The 23,914-nt window shown below is 36.8% G+C and overlaps 1 protein-coding gene across 3 annotated transcripts; it reads left to right on the forward strand.

Moving 5' to 3' along the window:
- Nucleotides 1-1,536: 1,536 nt before the first annotated feature.
- On the forward strand, nucleotides 1,537-23,842 carry ENO4 (enolase 4). 3 transcript variants are annotated; one of them, XM_067300293.1, is made up of 14 exons: nucleotides 1,537-1,683; nucleotides 3,905-4,033; nucleotides 5,282-5,472; nucleotides 7,077-7,210; nucleotides 9,281-9,450; nucleotides 9,685-9,816; nucleotides 11,282-11,347; nucleotides 12,070-12,132; nucleotides 14,608-14,775; nucleotides 16,548-16,673; nucleotides 18,988-19,183; nucleotides 20,174-20,241; nucleotides 20,807-20,924; nucleotides 23,030-23,842. In XM_067300293.1, the coding sequence occupies exons 1-14, from the start codon at nucleotides 1,537-1,539 to the stop codon at nucleotides 23,200-23,202; spliced, it is 1,881 nt and encodes a 626-aa protein (XP_067156394.1). In that variant the 3' UTR covers nucleotides 23,203-23,842. The 3 variants fall into 3 exon arrangements, with proteins under 3 accessions (XP_067156394.1, XP_013804141.2, XP_067156393.1); XM_013948687.2 differs by lacking the exon at nucleotides 1,537-1,683 and having other exon boundaries at nucleotides 3,526-4,033; nucleotides 9,670-9,816; XM_067300292.1 differs by lacking the exons at nucleotides 1,537-1,683; nucleotides 16,548-16,673 and having other exon boundaries at nucleotides 3,526-4,033; nucleotides 9,670-9,816.
- Nucleotides 23,843-23,914: the final 72 nt, after the last annotated feature.

The following is a 23,914-nucleotide window of genomic DNA, read 5'->3' on the forward strand; positions in this document are numbered from 1 at the left end:
TACATGGCCATATAGGTAATTCACATAACACTCATTTGATCACAAGCCAAAAGTGACAAATATTCAAAGGGAATTCCTACAATTCCTACTAGTATTTCAAATGGATTCTTAAAAAAAAAAAGTTATCAAACTGAGTATTAATCTCTTTCAACTCGCTGTTTTCCTATAATTATCTAGGGAAATTTGACAATTTCCTTCCCCAAACTGTTGATCAATACCCATAAGACAAATGAACCTGTTTCTCCACAATGCATTTTGTTTACAACCCACTAAAAGGCAAAAGGTAGGAAACCGAGTTAAAGGCAACTGAAAGTTATCAGTTTGTATCATCTAGTAAAATGATGCTGTCAGAGCACCATATTAGAACCATCAGCTTGAGAAGTATATCCTTACAGAAGAATGATATTAGATTTCCGTGTTCTGGGTCAAACACACATCTACAACACAGATTTGAAAACCCCTCATTTTTTCATCTCGCTGACTCTGTTCCTGAAAAGAAAGATACCCAAAGTAGCAGCAGCCCACCTTATTAAACTGCTCTGAACCAGGAGAATCTAACTAGATTCTCGTTCCACTTTTTTTTTTAAGGAATGGGTAGTGTCAGTTTAGAAACTTCTTCAGAGATGACTATAAGAAGAGGGTTTAACTCTCCAGAGAGTTACCACACTATTTCTGAAGGATGTGAAAGGAAAAGAAAACGATTCTGTGGGGATTTTTCTTCATTATCACCCAACCTAGAGAAGTGAACATACAATGAGTAAAGGGCTACACATATTGATTTTAGAGCTGAGGAAGCGTGCAGCTAACAGCTTTTTAAGTATCTCCATTTTCAGTTACTTCAACAAAATTACCAATGAACAGTGTAACAAAGTGAAAGTTTTTGTAGGAAATTGCAGACTAAAAACGATCATTTGGGTTGTGAAACGTTTCTTTTCATCGAAAGCAAAGGCCTTTTAAATACAGAAGTAGAGTCACTGGGGCATTTTGTAGCTTTATCCTCACTAGACATTTTGCAAACCATAATCTCTCTCTCTTTCAGGATGATAATCTTACACAATTTTGTTGTTCAGAGACTTTTAAAACTAAAGAGTATCTGCTTCAGGCATTCTGACTTCGAAGATCATAACCAGACTCTGAGGAAAGAGCAGAGGCTGCATGTATAAAACAAAAAAAACCACTAAAACCCCCTGATTTCTCTAACCAAACTCAGCCCAGTAACGAACCCACTTACAGCACGGGCAATCGCAGGATATTCGCTAACGTTTCAGCCCGAACAAAGCACTGTTCACCGCGCAGTTCACAAACCACCCCAAACACCACTGCCCCCTGCAGGGGCGCACGCAGGGCCGCGGAGCTCCCCGCCGGCCCGAGCGCCGCGCCCCTGGCCCGCGGCCGTGCTGGCCCGCGCCGCGCGGCGCTGCCGACGGGTGACGGCCGCCGGCGGGGGGCGGGGGAGGGCGGCGGCAGCGGAGGAGTAACAGGTCTCGCGAGAGCGCGAGGCGGCCGCCGTCTCCTAGCAGCCGGCCCAGGCCCACGATGGAGCCCGACAGCGAGAGGCGGCAGCTCCAGAGGCTGGGGCGGGAGGCGGCGGAGTACTACCGAAGCCGTGAAGTCCCCCAGCGACTGGAAGAAGCCCTCAACACCCTCTTCCTCCTACGCCCCGCAGACCTCTACGGGGACTTGGTACCGCTGGGGAGGGGCACTACGCAAGCGCCCCTGTGGGCGCGGCGGGCGACTAGTGCGCAGGCGCCAGCCGCCTGGCGCGTCCCCGCGTGGCAGCCGCGCCGTGCCTCGCGTGAGAGGGGCGGCGGGGGGGCCTCGGGCGCCCCTGCTGCCTCTGCCCTCAGGTGGGGTGCGGGCTCTCCTCGGCCTCCTCGCTGCTCAGGCGGCTTTCCTGACCCTGCCTCGGTGTGGCAAGGCGTGGTTAGCACTGGTGCTAGCTTAGCTTGAGGGGCCGTTGCCCCGAGCTGCTCTGCACGCCCCGGCGGCGGCTGTCCGTTGCTAGCTGCCGGCCGTTGGGGCCCTGCCGGGAGCAGCTGGTGCACCGCCCGCCTCGCGTGGGTGCGGGCCGTGGCTCCCGCCTCCGACAAGGAGATGGGTGCATTTCCTGCGCGTCCCCTGTGTGCGCACTGAGGGTTCAGTAAACCAGAAGTTTCATGAGAGGAGCTTGTCGCTTGACTACAGTTAGACTTAAAAAAATAATTTTCCACTGAGTCAAGCAAGCTTTATGATGGCTTAACGTTTCTTGTCTCTTGGGACCAATGGCACTCTGACACTGGTCCAAATCCATTAGCACTGCAGCAGAGCTTTTTGTTCTATGCTGGTTGGTTATGTTTACAAAAATGGAAAGTATTTTGCCTTGGGATTTGGTAGATGGGCATCCCTAATCTGCTCAACACACTGATGGCTCAGGCTGGTGGCGATAAAAGGAGACTGGGCAAAATTAAAACTGCTGCTGTTCTTGAAAAACTGGCTTCAGTGAAGGGGCAAGAATCAAACCAATTTTATCTAATGAAGCTGGAATTGCCAACAATACAAATAGTGTGCAACTCTAGAAAAAATAATTTATACTATGTCCTTTGATGTGAAAGTGTCTGTGGAAATAAAACATTACAAGGTTGACCATAGTTTTCATACTGTTTCCTGTCTCCCAAGTGTTTTGCCATTGCCAGTGGGACTAGAACTAGTAACATCTGCTTTTGCTTTGCTACTCCCCATCCCCAATGAAACAATATACTACTGTTCAAATGTTTGTAGGATAATTGAAACTGATTTACAGTATTTGATGGTTACATGTTTTCCTCCTCCACATAGTTATATATGTTTTGCAGTTTCTCCATATGATAAGTCATGCTTTGGTGACTGTTTTTGATACCAGACTGAAGAATGAAACAAGAAAGAAAGTATGCAGTAAGCCTCAGGTGTCAACTTAATTTAATCGTAATATATAAAGCAACATCAGTGTCCCATAGGTAATGACAGAGCCAAAAACATATTCTCCTAGTCAGATGGTACCAGTTCCTCAGGCCCATGAAATACCACAATGGAAAAAGAAGTAAGAGAACTCTGCTTGCCAGAATACTAGATTTCTACCTTTCTCACAAGGCTCAAAGCCTGCCAACCTAAAATTTCAGATTTACTGCAGAGCACTGTCTGCTAGCTGCATCAGTTGCCTTGTATCCTGTTCTTAGGTGCAGCATGCCCACAGCAACTTAAAACTATGCCTGGCTTGTTAGCTCAGTTCTGTCCAACCAAAAACCACTTCTTCCAGTTAGGAGAGTTTGATCACCATGATAAATACTCTTACATCAAGCATGCTGTGTAAGGGAGGAGACTTCAAAAGGAGTGGTTACCACTGTGATAGAGGAACTAACAAACTTCCCTTCCTTGCAGATTAAGTCTTCTAGCTATTTGGACTGTTAACATTCAGCCACCTAATCAGGGCCTGTTTGAGACACATGAGCCACTACTACATAGTAATTTGACCAAGCAAACTTGAAACATTGTTAGATATATGACGTTAAGTACTTTCTATAGGCAAGAAATATATTCTCAAAATACATTATTCTTTTTGATTTCAGTGTAAATCTAAACTTTGGATATTTTCTAGGAGGGTTAAGGAGGTTTTGATCCCCATCAGTAACTTTGCCAAATAAAATACATATTCGTATAACCTGATGTGGCTGTACAGCCTTTGATTTGAGGTGGATCTGTCCCATCTGGAATGGTTCCTAAGGAGATGTTATAGAAATAAAAGTGAAGTGTAACAAACGTATGTTGAATACTGGGACTTGTAAATGGATTTACTCAGTGGTGGATTTAATTTAAATTTAATTTCTTTAACGGAATAAGAACCTGTTTACACAGAATTTGGCTTCTAATGAAGTTCTCTCTCTTATTTAAGGCTAACTACTTTTCTAAATTTTCAAAAGCTCCAGTAATATGCAAATTAGTTGGAAGAAAAGTCCTTGATGGAGTTGGTCAACCAACATTAGAAGTGGAAATATACTGTATAAATAAAAATTATGAGAAGGTATGAGCTACATCTTTCTGTCTTAATTATTTTAATAAGAGACTATCAGGGAGAGTTACTCCTACTCCCATCCTAATGAACATTTTAGTTTCTATCTTTAATGAAAGGATATGACTCCATGTGGCTTAACAGTTGAGTAAATGGTCCTTGCAACTTAGAAGAAAAATACCATGAAAAGTTAGATGATGACAGCAACTATACAAAATTAATTCTCCATGAATTAAACAACACCTCTCTGTGCTTTGTGAGCCACATACAACAGTGCATCTTTGCATGTTAAGCTGTCGTTTGTCTTACAATATATCTTGGTGCTTTTTCTTGTACCGTGTACCTAACCCTGTAAGTTCATTTTCCTGTACATTTTTCTTTCTTTTTATTCTCAAGTCCTTATATTTTTATTGCTACAGCACTATTTAAGAAAAATATAGTACAGTGTCAAAATAGTATAGCTGAAGGAACTTTTAACAATATTGAGCAAATAGGTTGATGTGGCTGATAGTTAAGTCAAACATACCTATGTAAGCACCTGCAATGCAAAACTGATGCTGCATTTTTCCCTCTGCCAATCTGAAATATCCAAGATTATTCTCTTTGCAGCTCCTAAGACTGTGGAGTAGTTATTTACACTTTCTCTCAGTTAAACTATGAATCACTACATTTTTGATACTAAAAAGGAGACAATTTAAAGAAATTAAATATATTTTCAAAGGTATTCATAGTATGTAAAGTTAATATTATCAATGCAGCCAGCTTTATGATATCTGTAATGACTTCTCTATTAAGTGAGTTTTATAAGTATTGTTCATCCATATGGAAATACATGTTTAAATTACCTCAGTAATTAAGACAAAATGTAAGAGAGTATGAATGATGGCACTAAATATAAATGGTGGTAAAGCATGGTACAACAGGCTGCCAACAGCTGCAATAAAAGATGTCATAATGACACTATAGTCCTTAAAATTAACTCCATTCTGTTCTGAAAACAAAATATATGTGATAAACAGATCTGTCGGGAGATTTATGCCTAAATTGTTATCATTTAGTTTGAGAAACTTGGATAAAGTCTGTGTTTACCAAAGTATATAAAAAAAAAAAAAGAGATGCTGGATGAAAAAGATAATTAAGTAAGTGGAGCAAACTGGATTTGGAGATAGGTACTTGTAGAATAGGTAAGGACATGTATTTCTTATTCTTTCCAAGTTAGAAATGAAAGAGTGTTTTAAGCCTTTTTACACTATTTTGCAGAGGATTTGTTCCACTGTAATCTCTTCTCATTCTCAAATACTTGAAAATGCTTTATCTGAAGCAACTGAGGATGATGAGAAAGAAAGGAATGACTCTGTTAACACTGCTGTGGAATGGGTGAATGACTCACTGAACACAATGCTAAGAGACTTGAAGCCCACTGACCAGTGTAAAGTTGATAAGATACTAGGGTAAGGCTTGCATATTTTTTCTATTGCTTTATGCTACTGCAAAACAAATTACTGCATTTGAAATATACACTACATATTTATATTGAAAATGAAAAATGTATTCAATATTCCATATGATTTCTAATGTTATTCTCTATGTGCCTTTAGGATGTGATGTCCATCTCAGATACATTGCACTATCCTATTTCGTACTGCTTTAATTTGTAATTAGATAATATGAAAATCATGCCACTTTGTACAAAAACTCATGGAAATTAGAACTTTGTGGGATAGAAAATAGAGCTCTCTAAGAAAAAAATGCATAGACACATGTTCATGAGCCAGAGGCCCCTGATTAAGAAAGTCATTCAGTACCAATTTAAATCAGTGGGGGCCTTTCTCAGACAGCTACTCCACTTTTCTGTTCATTGCACTGGAGAAAACAAGTGGTATGAAAGGCCTGTGTGTATGCGTATTCTGCATCAAGCTAAATCCACACAAAACATATATATGTATCTGTATATATATATATATACACACACACAGAGCATATTTATGCTGTATGTGTGTGTGTGTGTACAGATACAGATACATACATATATATAGTTTTCAGGTTCTGGTAGCATCATCCTTCTGTGTAGACCACTCCAAAAGGATACTTACTTGGGATAATTAATCTCTTTTAGCTGATGTTGTACACTTCCTTGGAAACATAATTTCTCTAATAAACATTTGTATATTTTTTCATATAAACATTTGTTCTCAAGAGAATGCCACAGTAGAAAAAATGGATATATTTTTCCATTACAAAGAAATGTATCTGTTGTTTATAAGGGAAAAAAAAGGTAAAAGCATCACAAACATATCCGAATGTGTTTTTACTACAGCATTAGAGGAACTACCTGGCAGCATTATGTCTCTCCCCATCCTGGAAGCCGTGGTGTGGCCTATCCTTTTGTGTAGTTTGAAGGGTTTCTATCAGCTACCTCCCTGACAGGAACAGTTGCCACACTTAACACAGGCTGTAGCAGACAGACTAAAATTGCGGTCCAGGTGGATTGTCTTCGGGGAAACCTTGCTCAAGGGAATAGGACACAACTTGAAAGAAATTCTTCCAGCTGAAGTCTCAAGAAGATTTTAATGCATTACTTGCTTTACATACTCTATTTGTTTGAATTGGGTGATTCTGACCCATGTATATAGTTTCCATTGGTGGTTGAATTCAGCCACCTCTGAGATTGCAGCCTCTTAGGTAAACAGTGTGCAACTAACCTATTTTATTAGCAACCTAGGCCAAGTTCTTACATGCCGTGAAGTTACAATAGTATCCTTTACTACCCATGTGTCTGCATGGAGCTCGCTTTCAACTCTGTGTGATTTGAAAAGTATGTTAAGGTTTATAATACTTGCTTGTGGTACATTTTGTTTGCCCAGTGTTACAGATGGCTACAATAAGACAAAGTGATTAATTGACTCCTCCAGCTTCACACAGTGCGTGCATGGTAGAAGCTCAAATAGATGCCCTTAATCCACCTCCCAGCATGTTCTTTAGTTAGTATCCTATGTCTGCTTTTCCTTTGCCTAAAAATATTTTGAGCCACTAATCATTATGCCTTTTCCCTCAGTGAATACTTTACAAAAAAAGCAGAAGAAAAAAAAGAAATTCAAAAGGAAGATGAAGAAGAAGCCACTCTTTCCCTTCCTTCGTGTGTTCCATCAGCAACTGCATTATCTGGGGGGAAAAAAGCAGCAACAATAGGTTTTAGTTGATTTTCTTATAATTTTTTTTTCAATGTAAATATTGATAAAGGTGTTAATATACTTTCTGAAGTATCCCCTGAGCACTAAAGAGTGGTATCACTTCTTCAGAGGGTTTGGTTTGTCTGTCCTAAATCATCTTTCTGATCACAGCAGTTTCTACTACAGAACTGAGAGGGAAAATACAAAGTTTTCTCATCATTCACATGCGTTAGTTGAACAGAGTTTCTGCCTTTTGTTTTACAGTTGGCTTAGACAGGAGGTTATTACTCTTCAGGATGAGGAATAAGAATGGAGGAGGATGCAAATGAAGAATAGAAATGAAAATGATAAGGAAAGAAAAGGGAATCATAGAACTGAAAAGGACAATGGAAATGGCATGAAGATAGAAATTTAAAAGAATGGGAAGAGGAAGGAAGGAAGGGAAGTTTCTCACTAACAGAGTGAGAAAGGGAGGAAATAAAGATGAAAAGTGAAAGTAGAAAAGAAGGAAGGGAATGAGATGGGGAAGGCAGTACAGAGTGATAAAGAAGTAGGCAAGCAGTACTACCATGGTGTGATAGCAGAGAAATAGGATAAGTATATATAGCCAAAAAGGCAAGGGTAAAAAGCATCATATGCTACCTGTATGCATTATCCTCAGAAGAAAAATCTTCCTGTTTTCAGTTCTTATAAGAGCAGAAAATTGTGGCAAATGATTATTTTATCAGCATAGTTTCAGTTATCATGTAATATCAGTAGAACCTCGCAATGAACATATTAGATGCGTGCACAGTAAATTTACCTTTCACCTGAAATATAACAACTGGAGCTGTGAAGTCCATACAGATATCATTATGCCATATATTATACTTGTAGTCAAGCTTCTGCTGATACATATTTTACCTGTAATTTCTTTCTATCTGATTGTGCCATTGACAATAATATTGTTAGAAACAATATTTGACTATTAGGAATCAATGATTATAGCTACTTGTCGTTACAGTGGAGCAGTAGCAGATGGTGACCTCCATTAGCAGGTACTTTCAAAGGTAGCATCTATGTTGTAATTTAGGCAGGTTAAAAACTAGTGCAGTGGAAAGAATCTCTGGAAAACAGTGCAGTTAATCAGGGTTGCTCAGTTCTTGGTTGCTAATGCACTATGCCTGTGACTATCCTCTGGATGTAAGCAGTTTAGAATCTGTATATAGTGTGGGAATTGATGTATAAACTAATCTGCATATCCAGTTAAAGTCCTCTTAGGCATATTTTATCTTATAATGTTGTAGTTATATCCTGCAGTATTTATTGTTGAAAACCTCTACAGCAAATGAAAGTTTGTATGAAGCTCCTGTTAGGAATCAACGTGGTTGGTCAGATTTATTTAAAAAAATACCCAATGTATATGATTTTTGAGAATCATACCACTTATCCTAACTTCTTATAGGTGATTTCTATACAGTTCATGTAAGAACTGTACTTAATAAGCATGACAGTGAGAGCTGCCAGGTTTGAAACATGTTGACAAAACTTACTCTACTGTATCTGAAAGGGAAATAAGTTTTTTGAAAAATTTAACATGACTCTGTGTATGGAATATTTAAAAAAACCTGTCTTCTTAAACTTGTTTAAAAATTTGACCCTAATAGGACATTTTTTTCTCGCTATTAAGAGATGAAATCAAGTATGTGTACTCCCAGTCAGCTTATAATGTAATGTTCCAAGTTGTTTGTGCAGAAGGAGTGCAATAAAGAATACTGAAAACATGGTTATGAAAGGAACCTGAAGGATGAGATGGCAATACTGTATATAAATACAGATAAATAAAATAATATAGATATCAGTGGCTGAAAGATCTCTTAAAGAAATGGATTTCAAACACATTTAAAATCAGAGTGAGAAAAAATACTTTGCCTACTTGTGATTTCATGTATAAAAAAATTGACAAGATAGTTTTAAAAAATGAATTCTTTTGTAATACAGTGAGTACAGTGCAGCAATGGCAGTATTGTGTTTACTCCTACAACTGTGATACATAAATGCACATATTTTAAACCAAGAAAATATTTAGCCACTGCTCTCCATCTCGTAGGGAAGAAGGTGTCAGGTGCAGAGAGAACAATCCCACCTGCAGAACCCGTTGAATCAGTGCTCTGTGGCAGCTTAGCCATTGGGGGAACATCACTTGCTATAGCTAAGGCTGGTGCCACTATTAGCCGTATCCCGTTGTACGTACATATTGCACTGCTGAAACAGGATCAGGTATATGCGACTATTTTGTCATTCTGTTTGTTTCTCCCAATTATCACAAGTACTCTAGAATTCTGTAATCAACAGTCCTTAGTGGAAATTGATGTTAAATATACCTCATAAAATATACCTTTAAGTCTATTGACTATAGCAGGCTTTGAACTAGCCCTGTGCTGTAATGAAAATATACAAGAAATGGTTAAGATTTTTAACATTTTTATTTTCACATAGTACTCTCAATTACAGGATTCACCTAAGGAAATGACTGTGCCACTGCCAATGGTTAGTCTTTTGAACTGTGGGAAATTTTCACCTGGAAAACTGAAATTAATGAAGGAAATTATGCTCATACCACCAGTTCAGTTATCACTCAAACAGGTACTGTTTCATTTTGATTTTTATAAATATGTTCTATAGACTGTTTATATACATAAGTATATAGATCTTTTTAACACAATCCTTAGAAATGTTGTTTTTTCATTTCTGTTTATTTGCATAACAAATATTAGTGCAGAATTATGAGGCATGGAATATTATAGAGGTAAATAGATGACATTTTAAATGAAGATACATGCAGATTTCAAGTTAAAAATGTATGTGTTAGTATACAGCAAAAAATTCAAGGCAATGAAGATGGCATAGAGGAATTCTGTAATACAACAGTAACAGATTTTAATTCTGTTTAAAATGTGATTTTACATTAATATATTATAAATAGTTTCATCATCTGATTCATAGAGCATAAAAAACAATAAAATTCTCATACCTGTCAAAAAAATCCACAACGAAGCATAAAATCTTTGGGAACAGATTGTTTTAAAAATGAAATTGTCAAGATAGAAGGTAATACACAGCAGAACAAAATGTATTCAAGGGTGGATGAGACAGACTGGATCAACAATTCCTTTTTGTTTAACCACGTTTTGCATTAAAGCAAGTATCTGCACAGAAGTCTACACTAAGGCTGTAATTTCTACTTCGTATGCTGGTGACCTGAACAAGTAGCTGAGCTTGATTCTCTTTAACTTCTAGAAATGTCACCAAGAGCTCTTAATAAGGTTACCAGCTCTGTAGCTCCCAAAGAAATAATGCCTGCTAGTGCTCACGGGAGAGTGGCAAGCTGTTTGCTGCAGTAAGGAACAGCAAGCTAGCCATTCCTCCTCTGCTGATATGTTGCCAACTGTGACTGACTTCTACCCCTTCAGTATTCCTATACTGGCACAGTTTAAGAAAATGTAAAGAAGTGTGATTTATTAAGTTAGCATTAAACTTTTCCTTACTCCTCTGAAAAGGAAAAACAGTCTTCTGTTAAAAGCAATGGATTACTTAATTAAATAGATCACTTAATTGGAGTGTTCTTCCATTCCCCTATGTTTAAAATAAAGACAGCATTTTTTCTCTGTTTCCTGAATATATTGTAGAGGTAAATACATTCATTTCTGTGAGAGTTTCCAGGTGGAAGTCTTAGACAGAGCCACAATTGTTGATGGTGATTACCATCTTCCTACTTCTCAGATATTAGGCAGACCAGGACATTGCCTACTTGTTAGATGTGGGAAGGGTTCTGCTGGGGGGAAAACAGACCTTTCTTCTTATCTTCCTATCTAGCAGCATAACCAAACATTCCTGTTCATTCCACTGCTACTAACCCTTTATCATTGGACATTTGACTGTATTTTGGGGGTGGGGGCTTGTGTTAAGGAATTCTGTTATAGTTAAAAAAAATAAAAGACTTTATATTAGGGTCTGCATTTAGAAGAAGCATCTTCTCCCTTCTAATTTATATTGCTAGAATAAAATTGATTTATCTTTGTTTTGAAGATTATTATTGTTTAACTTGCAGAGTATAGAAAGAGTTCTGGATATTCAGAGAGAAATGATGAGGCTATTGGAACCTGCATGCAAAGGGGTAAGACAAAAATATGTGTCTTCATTTGGCCTTACTACTGCTGTTGCCTGTGTGAGCTTGAACATGGGAAATTTAGCATGTTACCAGGTTTAGTCTTATGGCACACTATAGAAGAAGTGTTTCTCTAACAGATGAGTAAAATATTGGCCATTTAGTGCTATTAAATTAATGAAGATAGAATAAAACTTTTTTCTAAGCATGAGAAGACTTTCTATTTCATTATTTATACCAGAAAAAGTACACTAAGAAAGAACGGTATCACAGTGAACATACAGTATATGGTTTTGGTCCTGCTAAGTCTCGTACACACAAGATGTATTGTTGAAGACATTGTTAGTGCAGTACTGTATCAAGCTCAATATGTGTATATGCTTTTTGCAAAGTGACGTTGTTGCCATTCTTCAAGTCCAGTCCCTAGATCACCATTTTTGAGAGACCATGTTCTGTTAATAGGCAAGGTGGGAATGTTCTGAAAAACAAGTGATGGTTCAAGTGATGCCCACACAGAAATATACATTTGAAATGAGTTACTACCACAAAATAAAACTGGATAGTTGCTGATAGTTTCTGTTTTATCTTAAATACTGTTTCCTAACTTAAATATTTGCAATCTCATTAGACCAAAATTCTATCAACTTTTTTTTTTAATTGAAGTCTCTGTGTTATTCTTGGATTTTTCACGGAACTGGTTCATTGTTTCTTTCTCCCTTCACTCCCAACAGCCCAGTCCTCAACTAGCAGACAGGAAGAAAGGCGGTGCACGTAATACAGGGAAGAAAGTTCTGGTAAGAAAAGAGATTTTCATTTCAAGCCTTCAGCGTGTTGTTAACAACAGCAGGGAACCAAAACATTCTTAAGATATGAAACGTTAATCTACATTACCATTTTGGAAAGGTCAAGGCAAGACTTTTAAATACTCCACATGCCCATATTTTATATAATAATTCGGATTCTTCTGGCTATACCTTCCTTTCCCGTGGAATAATAACAGAAAGGGGAAATTCTTCTGGAATCTTGTAATTTTTTTTATACAGAAATCTTGATAGGTCATCCAATTGAGCATTTTGCAAGCCTGCAGCACCAGCAGAGAACATGCACCTTTGATCATGTAGGCCGTAAAACTATGACCTGTAAGACCTGTCATTCCGTGCTGTGTCCGAACTCTGGAAGCACAATTCCCCTCTTAATCATGCTGCGTTAAATTCCCAGTTCCTGTCTGAAGTAACAGACAATGGCAGATACAAACCATTAGTTAAAAGGGCAGCACTCACAATAGTGCACAGAACATTATTTTATATAATTCAAATAATCTTTGCCTTTTTCACTTCAAAACCTGTAGTTTGCAGCTGAATTTTCAAAAGGGTGGGATAGAAATGCCATGCTGATTTTGCTCTCCATTCTGAGACTATTACAATATTATCAGGTAAGAATTGTTACTGTTGTGGGGTACACAGAAGAGAAGACGAGCAAAAGTTTTCCTATGGTTTTGCTGCTTAGATAACAGTCTTCATCAGTCAGCTAGCCACCATTTTTCTATGAGGTTAATTCTGTATTTTCTGGTGGCTAATTTCTGTATTCTTATCACAATATGGACTGCAGCAGCAAGTTAAAATAATTCCTTAAGATGAGCACAAAGAAGCCATGCATTAGATTCTCTGAAATACTCCCATTTATTTCAGTTGGAGAAAACTAAAGGAGGTATTGGTGGGACTGAATTTTATACTGATAAAAGTGCCATGTTAGTTTAAACTGGGTTTTTTTGAGAAGATAAAGGAAAAATGACAATGCAGCAGTGAAAGAAATCATTAGAGCAAGTAAAAGTCACAGTTATTTTTTTCAGCATAGCAGATCTTTAGAAGGAAGGGTTGTCTGCTCACATTTCCTGGGCTTTCCTTTACAATAGTGAAAACTTAATTTCGATCAGACTCATTTTGGGCTGGAAGTGATTGAATAAATTATGTGTCTGGCATTTATTGTGCAGTATATAAAGCCCTATCATATATGAAATGCTTATGTATTTTTATTTTTTTTAAAGCACATTTTAAGATAATTGAATCATAAACATATCTTCTTAGTTTTTTCTTTGTTTTGTTGGTTTGTTTGATCACTTGTGTTTTGTTTGCTTGTTTAAACATTTAATGCTAGGAGGCACTTATTTAGGTAATAGCAGTCAAGACTAGACATAAAAAAATGTTTTTATAAAGATATACAGTGCTTTTAATACACTATAACAAGGCACACCACATGGGAAGAAATCACATGAAAATGCAAACTTAAGCTCTATCTTACAATAAATGCAAGCAGACTGCAGCATTTCTTATTGTCTATTGCAGCAGTTTAATACTCTGGAAAATACAGGTCAAATAGATTGTCCCTCCCTTCTTTCAGATTGCTACAAAATGCTCTCTCCCATATCAATCTGACCTATGTTTTCTTTTAAAATTTTGTATGTGAAGGAACATTCCAGCATTCTCTGTAGCTAGATCTGCCCTGTCCATTGTCGTTAGTTCCCTAATTCTTCTCAACACTGATGCCTTCCAACTAATTTCTCCAGTCAAACCCAGGACTATATCCTGCTCATTTCATGGCAACTTAGTGTCATTTTTTGTAATCCAAAATCCACAGATTTAAAAGTTAAATTCAGTGTTTAAAAACCTACAAAATGACTGGAAACAGAAGATGTGAGACATTTGCTCAGTGCAAATCTGCTTGTGGCTAGTGCACAGGAATACTGTTCTGGAGGCAGCCAACTCTCAAAAAGGATACAGCTGTGCTAGAGATACTTCCGCTCTACAAAATTTGTTCCCTCCAGAAGACTTGAAATATTCTAGTGTTTCCTGAACTCTCCAAAGAGGCACAGTCAAACTTGTAATCAAGGATAAATGAGTAAAAGCAGTTTAAAAGTGGAGAATATGTTTTTGTGGTAAAGGGGGGGGGGTCAACAGCAACAGAAACTTTTACACAGCATCCATTACAACTCAGTGAATGTTAAAAGAGCCTTTAAAATGCTTTTGTAAACCCATACTCGACATACAAGTGTGAGAACTATATGACTAGCCACATTTCCAAGGACTAGCAGCTTTCTAGCTGATAGTACTTGATAAGCCCTCATTCATAAAGAATTATCCTTTAAGTTGCTAATGTCATTTCTGAGAACAGATACATATATTGATGACTGAAGTAAGACTAAAATGACTGGGATTGTACTTATTATATATATAAAAATATTAATAAAGCAATTGTTTCTGTTTTACTTTCAGCCACCAGCCATAAAAAGAATATCACACTTAGGCTGCCTAATAACAGGATGTGATAATCTAGAACAACCTCTACTCCTAATGCAAACAGCTTGCAATAATATAGGTCTGGAGCTAGGAACAGACATGTATTTGGCAATAAACTGTGCTGCTCATGAATTGATAGATTACGTAAGTTATTTTCAATATCTGTTTTGTTGATTTTAAAAGGAATGTAATTAGTTTTTAACAGTATTCATTCTTGCATTGTACTCACCTATAAGCCTCCAACTGCATTTTCCAAGGTAGAAATCAAGCAAAACAAAAGGAATGTCTATGCATTTATAAAATACGCTCGAGTCTGTCCTAGGGGTCTAGCAGAAATAGTACTGAATAGTGAGTGCAAGGGGACAAGCCATGCAGACCTTCTTCGAGTGGCCTGATACAGCGGGAGTGCTGAGAGCGCTGGAGTACCAGAGCAGCAGCCTCTGGCGCACCTCGTGCAGGACGGGGCTCACCGAGCCAAGGCAGCCCCCCGTTACGGCTTGTGGTCTGCCTACAGGAATCTGGTATTTTCACAATTTGACTTCTATAACTGAAATGGTGTAAGCCTGCCTGCACCAGCCAGGTTTACTTCTTTTCTCTGTTTATTGATTTATTAAGATTTTTCTGATCAATCTGTGTCAAATGTAGCAAACTTATTGGGCGGATGCGCAGTACATAACCAGCTTCATCTCACATAAGCCCTAAGACAATTTTGAATTAATGTATTAAGTGGCAAATAGTCTTTTTTCATTCTACCACAGGGTGTAAATAAAATAATTATCTTCTATCCACCTTGCTTTCAAAATTGAAGAACAAGGAACTATTTACACAAGTATACTTTTATAATTCCATCACACCACTAGTTGCTTATTTCACCATTTTATTACACTGCACCTGTTGTTTTCTTTAAAATACCCTCACCTGTCTGTATATTTTTACTATGGTAGGTGTATGTAGCCTCTAACATTCATCTAATTATATATCAACATTCATTTTTAATTCTTATTTTTCAAGATTTTGATTTGACAAAGCTTATTTATCTCAAGCTGAAGTCTTAAAAGTTTTTGCCCCTTTTTCCAAGTTCAGTTTGGATTCTTGTTAAGTAGAAGGAAAAAAAAGCCTTGCTATTCTGTTTGATTTAGTATTTCATGAGATTCTGTATGTTTGGGTTTACTATAGTGACAAACCTATTATTAATACCTGATCTTTTGCAAAAACAGTGTGATATCTCTATTCTATACCAGAATGAGCAAAATCTTAACCAAAGAATTATCAGTAATTTTGTAACTTTTTATTACTGAACTGTTAAAGTGATAAAGCAACACCTGTTCTGGCAAAATTTGACAGTCTGCCTGTAATAATCTGTGTATATGACAATTTATGGTTCCCAAAATAATGAGATTAGTTTTAAATGAGTTTTTTTTTCCAAAGGGGAAAAGGGCAAGGAAAGGCTGTCTTCTTATTTTTGCGCATTGAGTGTGTACTCCTTTCAAATACTAGTATTTTTTAATGAAGATGAGAACTAAAATTACCTTTTTTTGAAGTGAGAGTGAGATTTTTCATGCATGATTTAATCAAAATGTCAAATATTGCTAACTTTATGATAAAACTGTGAAGACTGGCAGTGTTGCCTAGGAAATGCTGAAATAGATTTTCTCCCTTTTTTGGGGAATGGTACCTGTCAGAGAGTTTGGCATGAGCCGATTGGAACCCACTGTTGCATTAGGCAGGGATTTCTGTAACAAAGTACTGTCCACTTGGACACAGAATAAAGCAGACGAAGGGGTACTTACTGAAGAACACACAATCCGCTGCCTTAGTGGAGTCAGCAGTGTCACAAGTTGCGTACACTTACATTAGTAACTGTTTGTTAAAGCATTACCATTCTTATCTTTTACGCTTTTTACTTTACTTTCTAGCTTAAAGGAAAATATGAAATACTCACTGGAACATTCAAAAGTCCTGATGAAATGGTTGATATGTATGTGGAACTGATTAATAAATTTCCTTCTATTATTGCATTAGTAGATCCCTTAAGAAAAGAGGTAAGTTTATGTGAGACCTTACTGCAGTGCAGGCCTCCCAAATTGATAAGTACCATAAGTGGAACATCACTGAACTTTTCACATTTTTACGACACATATAAAATACCCAGCGTTGTCATCTGTTTTCAGGGCCCAGGGGCACAGAAATATCAGTATACAAATGTATGTTATAGTTCATTTACATATCTGTAATTAACAATAAATCTAAATAAACTTGCAAGTACATTTGACATAATTCTTGATAGAAAATAATCCTGTCATGGATAGTAGGTACAAATATTTTGACGAATTACTAGAAAATGCACTTTTGTCTGATTCCACTTGTAAATCATTGTCATTTTAATCACGTTTTCCTTCTTATGTAAACAAGAAATAATTCAAATTACATTATAAAATTTAAATTATAAAATTAAATTGATATATAAATGATAATATATTTTGTAGAAGAAACTAAAGACTTGGATGTCACTGTACATGTCTTAGAACCACTCAAAATAAAATAAATAAATGCAATTCTGTATGACTGAGATTTAAACCCAAAGCCAGAACAAACCTATAACTGGTAGCACTGCTCAACAGAATTTTTAAAGGGGCAGGAAGACAGCATGTATTTACCAATGTGATCAAAGTTTCCTGAGTTAATTGAGCATGGCCAATGGATTACAACAATAAAATAGAATACTATTATGTTATCAGGGTATAAATGGATGAAAGAAACTGATTACATAACCTTAAATATTAGCATTTATCTATATGATTAAGTTTTTATGTATTATAAAAAAAGACAAAAACTTAATTGTAGCAGAAGCTACAACTATAGACCTATACTCTACAGTTGCACAACTTAACAAAAACTGGTTCTGGCCATAGAACTGTACATTAAACCTCATTATTTTCTTTAAAACAAATATATGCTTTTTGTTTTCATGTTTGTGAACAAAATATGAAGAACATGAATGACAGGGAAAACAAGGTGATGTTGTCTTTGTGAATCTGCCTGAATCAATAATTCTGAAAAGGATGCACTGCAGAATCCATCTCATTTGGTTCTTAACTGGAACTTAAAGCTCACTGTTCAAGTCTCAGTGCTGCCTGTTTCTCGCTCCATAGTTAGCCTGGCTTTCCCTCACTGTTTCCAACTGACTGTCTGAATTACCCACATTCCAAAACACTGGATTATTCCTCACTCCTGCCAGGGCTACAGACTTCCTTGTGAATTCTTATGAAGAAACGTATTTGAATACAAAAAAAATATGCAGAATTATAACAGACAGGGAAGGACATCTTGAAATAGAATACTGTTAAAGGAAACGCCTCCCCCACTCCCGCTCCCCCCCCCAATCTACCCGCTTACCTGTGCCACGTCTTTGCCACAGATAATTAGATACTTGAGAATGAGCTCTGGTACCAGTTCAACAGTTCATTGCCAAACAGTGGCCCACTTTAGTACCTAACTTTAAGCATTTGCCCAGGTGTCAGTGACTTCATTTTCACTTAAATGCATGCTTGAAAGCCTTGTAGGAATGGACCCTCATACAGATGGCAGTAGAATGGGCACAAAATTCTGTGCGATCTGTAGACCAAGAATTATTATCTGCAGAATAATTAACAAGAAAATGTATGTGTTTTTAATATGAGAACTTTGCATTCTATGGACATGTGCAAAGCAAATTACATTGTAAATTTCTTATTTCAGATTATTTACTTATCATTAAATCTCAATAGCATATGAATATTGCACTAAAATCAAGAAACAAAGATCCTAAATAAATGGAGCTTCTATGTAAAGAGAGCTTGGTTATTTGCTGTTTCGTATGGATCAGTCTTACAACTCTGATCTTGCTGTCTTGATATGTGTCACTGAGTTTATGGCTGCCTCCTGTTTCATTATTTCATATTTAAATAAATATTATGATACTTAAAATATTAACACATGAATGAGTCCTCTGAATCCAACAATAGAAAATTATTTTATATTCCATTAAAATATTTTTTAAAATAAATCTCAGGAATGAAATCAAAATAACAGAATCCTACAGTTAATTTAATTTGAAATATCTAAAATTATACCTGTGTGCAACTAGCTTTGATTAATTCCAGATTATAATTTACGTTTTCTGGCAAAATCTTAAAATCCAAGCAAAATGCTGGACGGATTTTTATTAGGTAGACACATTTAAAATATAACATGTATATGAAGGGTACCTTTAGGATGAAATCAAATTAGCTTTACTTTTTTTAATTTTTAACCTTCTGAATTAGGGATTGGGTTTATTTTTTGAAACTCCTATTATATATGTGACTGTTTATGCAGGACAGACAGCAGTGGAATAACATATGTTGTGCTCTGGGTTCCAAATGTTACCTGATTGCTGAAGATGCAGCCACAAGTATTTCCAAACTTATAACTGATCAAGACACGAACCTACCAAAATGCAGCGGCATTGTCCTAAAATATATTAATCAAACCAAGGTATCAGATCTCATAGAACTTACTGGACTTTCACATGGTGAGTATGGGGGAAAGAAAGGCTGGGTTTTAAACCTTACCAGTCAATAAAGAGCATTGCCATACATGTAAATGTTGCACCTTTTTATTTAATTATAGCCACTTCTAATTTAGAAAGTGCTTGTCAGAAGAAACTAAAATTCCTGATTGGGTTATCAAATCTCTGTTTAGGATTTTAAAACAGGATTCAGGGCTTCAACTATAGCAAACTAATACACTGTGGATGTTTTGAATGTGGGTGCCCTTTGATGCTACAGTCAAACATCATACATTTAGATATCAGAATTAAATCAAACAAAATAAAACAGACGTAATATAACTGAGAAATCTGAATTTTGACTAATACTAGGTAATAATTAAAAAATCCAAACAAATCCAAAATGTTTAAAATTGCAGTTTAGATAGATTATTGACTATATATTGTTAAGCCTTTGGGGTTACAGTAATCAGTATTTGTGCAGGTTCATATGTGAGATTTTTCTTTGTATCAAATTTTTCTTTATTCATTTTTATACCCAAGGAATAGATGGACAAATTTAATGTATCTAGGTTCCTTCCTTATTCCTCAAAAAGCCCAGAATCACTATATCAAAGTAAGTAAATAGCAACTTAAAATTTTATTCAATCATGATGGGGAACTGGTTTTCATACTGATAAAAAATCATTGCTACACTAAGGAGCACATTTGAAAGACACAGAACTGCATTCTAGCCCATAGAATACATTACCAGAAGGATTGACTAGAGCTAAGAATTAGGATGGATGTTAGATATAGCCTTATCCATGCTGAAAAGAAAAGAAAGCATACTGTTAATGCTAATATTGTAGCAAACTAATACAGGTTTTTTTATGAGATAGGTTTTATTGGTTTTATTCCTGTTTGTATTTAACCCTATATAGTCCAAATAGAAAAAAAAAAGTTCAAACAATTTCTATGTCAAATGTATAAAAATATATACTAATGAAGGTTATACACTCCCATTATATATAGGTCAAAGACATATTACCATATTAGGAAGTCCAGATGGAGAATCTTCTGATGATAGCCTTGTGGATCTGGTAAGTATTGAAAGCTGTTCAATTGCAGAATTGCCAAAACACTGCTTTTATCATGAACTGGTTTTTAGGAGAAAGGCTGTTTCTGCGTGAGAAAGAAACAACCTTTCACAAAATGGGCTTTTTCTAGAGAGTTGTTTTTTCCCCCCACAGAGAGTTAATCTTTGGGTTTAAAGAGAAGATACAGGAAATGTGCCAAAGCAGGGAGTATATTCAAAAGTGTATATGATCTATTTTGTTGCATTAGTTTATAAAAATATGAATTACTTAAAACATTTCTGAATAGTAATGATATTTCATATAAAAATTCTGAATGCTGATATATATTTAATCTGTTTGCATTAAAATAAAATTAGCAAATATCATTTCATAGGCCAGTGAAAATTATTGTTTGCATGCAACAACTCTTTCATTCATTAACAGGTTTTATTTCTATTTAAAGGAGTGTTTTATCTGTAGAAAGATAATGAGATTGTTAAGTTAGAAGTAGGATACTATGTTAAATAATTAAGAATGACTTCACTTCCCAAACTGTACAGTTTTAAAATACGCACTTTCTTGTTTTAAGGCTGTTGGACTGGGTGCCAAATTTATCAAGTTGGGAGGTCTCTGCCGCGGAGAAAGGGTGACCAAATACAACCGCCTTCTTGCTATAGAAGAAGAACTGGCCAAGAATAGAACGCTACGTATGAGCTTCTTTCTTACTTTGTTTTCGGCTTGCAATGAATACAAGAACAAAGATTGTAGGGAGAATGATTGAAACTGCACCACAGGAGGGAAGCAGAATCAAAAGACTATAAATAAGCGCTGAGAAAAAAAACCTAGGATAGCACTTGCCACAATGTATATTGTTGTCCTAATGGATTATCTGTTTACTGAATGCTAAAATAGACCCCTTCTTGAGGAGTAGCCTACATTAAGCTTTTTTCCAGAATTAATTGGTTGGAGCCTTGAAGCCCATAGTGCAAAAGAAACAAAACAAAACCCATACATATAACACCGAATAACTGATAAAAAGTAATTTTAGGGCAAAAACCCCAACCCCTTCAAGCTCCTAAACATATATTGCTAACAAAACTTCAGTCTACAACCCTCTTGTTACATTTCTAACAAAATGTGTTGGGGAAGCTACAATTGCACGGGTAAGCACTAAATAAAACCTAAGAAGAACCAAAGTTCCTTAGCCACTTGTATGCATCTTTCTGCATTTCAGGATCTGAATCTTCTTTTTACATCATTTTCTACTCTGTTAAATACTTAGCAGTTCATTAGAGCCACTTCTCATTTGCTCAGGTATCAATCAAGAGAGAATAATGGCATCCATTTTTGAGGGGAGGCAGCCAAGGGGGATGGGGGGGCGGGGGGGGGGCAGAAAGAAAGGAAGGAAAGAGTTTGCACAAATTTATTACAACTAAGAAAAGGAAAAATTAAGGTGAATCAAGTCATTTACCCCCTTGTTTATAGTCATTTTCCATGTTTGATACATAGGATAGCAACACTTGGCATGCAGGCACTATAAGACAAAATTTTTATTCAAAAATATTTTTTATTAAATAATTTTCTAAATTATGGAAGTCTCCCTCTTGCATGTATATTATCATTGTAACCAGTAGAAACATAAACAGAAATCCTTTGTACTAAGAACATAATGTCACAGACTATGCTTTCCAAAAATAAGACAGATAATTATAAATAGTTATAAGCTTTAACTGCCTCAGCAATATTAATATATAACCTATTCAAATGGATATAGTCTAAATAAAAGAGCTCAAGTTCAACAAATGTTTAACACTATAGCTCACAAAATGAAATTGCACAATTCCTGAAGCTGTTACTACTTTGGCAGGAATAAACTCCAAAAACTAAATCAACAGCAGGCAAATACAGAGATAGGGTGTCTGAGCTGCATACCAAACTCTTCATTTGGCTGGGCTGCAAGATATGAAATACGCTGGAGGGCTGAAAGGTGGTGGACTCTGTAAATGGTTCATAGACAGGAGGTGACATTGACCTGTCAGGAGTCCCACCAGGATCGACTGAACTGGGCATGCAGCTGGGCCCACTGTAACTATGTTGACCTCAGCTCTCCCTGCTGCCCTGCCCGCTGTCGCAGTTAGGAATTCAGATTGCACAGAGTCTTTGTGTAAGAGTAGCCCCGTTGCTGATGCTGCATTTCAGCCCCCAGGTACAGCTGGAAGGCAGACATGAACCACTTGCAAACTAAATCACAGACTAGCCATCCCTTTACCAAGAAGTAAGTGGGGCCGGCACTGTGTATGTGGCACAGGCGCATTCCAGAAGGAATTGGTGAGGTTAGGGAAGAGCAGAGGATCACAGATCTGGGACAAATAGCAGCGAGAAGAGAGGCAGTGTTAGTTGTGGGAGCAACATCTGAACTTGGGCTTATATAAGGTTGTTAGAGGCTGGGACAGAGAAGGAACAAGGCCCAGGCAGCTGATGGGAACTGTTGCAAGAGCACCAGTGCAGGAGATAGATGTTTAAAAAAGGGAGGATGGCCAGAGCCAAGGGGAGTGAGCAGCAAGGTGACATGATTATGAAAAAAGGGAATGCCATAAATATGCCAGCTCAGGCTGCTGTGCACCACGTTCTAATCCTGCAATCAAAGTGCCGAAACTGCCCTTTTGTCTCTAAGGTCCAGACTTTTGGAGACTCTCGTTAAGTATCATTGGAATTTTTTTTTTTAATCTGAGTGCATCAGAGAAAATTCAAAAAAAAGCAAAACAATTTCAACAAGCATAAGAACATGCTTCTTTTTTCTCTTCTATTTCAGGATTTGAAGCAAGCTTTGAATTTATCGATTTTGCTGAAGAACCACAGCCAGAACAACTTTCTGATGAACCCCCTCCCCCAGAGCAGGATTCATTGCCTCCACAGCCCTCTCAGCCAGTCCTGCAGGTTCAGAACCTGACTGCCCAGCTTGCACAGGACAGCCCATTGACTTAGGTTGTTCAATTAACTTTTGGGTAAATTGATAACAAATAGTTTTTAGTAAGGAGTTTATATATTGACTATTACTTAGTCTATTTATTTACAAGCACTTTCGTTAGAAATTTTAAAAAGCATTCACATATTAGCTTCTCTTTTCCCAGGAGAGTATTATTTTCAGCTGAAACCAAGTTAATCGAGTAGTGGTTATCGTTTGAAAATACCACAAAATTCTATGCTGTATTTACAAATTGAAAAAACAAATACCTCTGTGTTAATTCCAAAACTAAATGTTTGTTTTGAGAAAGTAAAAATCTCTCTCCATACAAAGAACAAGCTATTGGCAAACAGTAAAAAAACATTTTACAAAAAACAAAGGCCTTGACTGTTATGTTGCTCCATCCCCCCCACAGCCTCAGTGCTGCTCTCGGATCTGGCTATCTCCACAAGGGCATCCGTGCAAACCCCAAATGTAGGGCACAAAGCTGTAATTTGTATCCATAGGAAGCCGGTTCTGCCTGACGCAGCGAATAACAAGTCAGTTTCACAAGGTCTGGGAAACTTGTCAGTGGTCTTTTTAATAAGCAACAGTGAAAAGATAAATAATTTGTATCATAGGTAACAAATAGTTTAAGTAAAAGAAATACTTTCTAAAAAACTTCTGGTTTTGTATAATTTGAACATATAATACAGTAGTAATAATCTGAGGAAAATACATACATAAAATGTC

The sequence above is a fragment of the Apteryx mantelli genome, chromosome 7 (genome assembly GCF_036417845.1).
Source record: "Apteryx mantelli isolate bAptMan1 chromosome 7, bAptMan1.hap1, whole genome shotgun sequence".
Taxonomy (NCBI): Eukaryota; Metazoa; Chordata; class Aves; order Apterygiformes; family Apterygidae; genus Apteryx; species Apteryx mantelli.

What these genes read in the sequence shown, in the direction of transcription:
- ENO4 (XM_067300293.1), top strand. Translation starts at nt 1,537, where the DNA reads ATGGAGCCCGACAGCGAGAGGCGGCAGCTCCAGAGGCTGGGGCGGGAG. An exon ending in GAAAAAAGCAGCAACAATAG is followed by an intron (nt 7,211 to 9,280) that starts GTTTTAGTTGAT and finishes TCCATCTCGTAG; the next exon opens with GGAAGAAGGTGTCAGGTGCA. An exon ending in TTCAGTTATCACTCAAACAG is followed by an intron (nt 9,817 to 11,281) that starts GTACTGTTTCAT and finishes TTTAACTTGCAG; the next exon opens with AGTATAGAAAGAGTTCTGGA.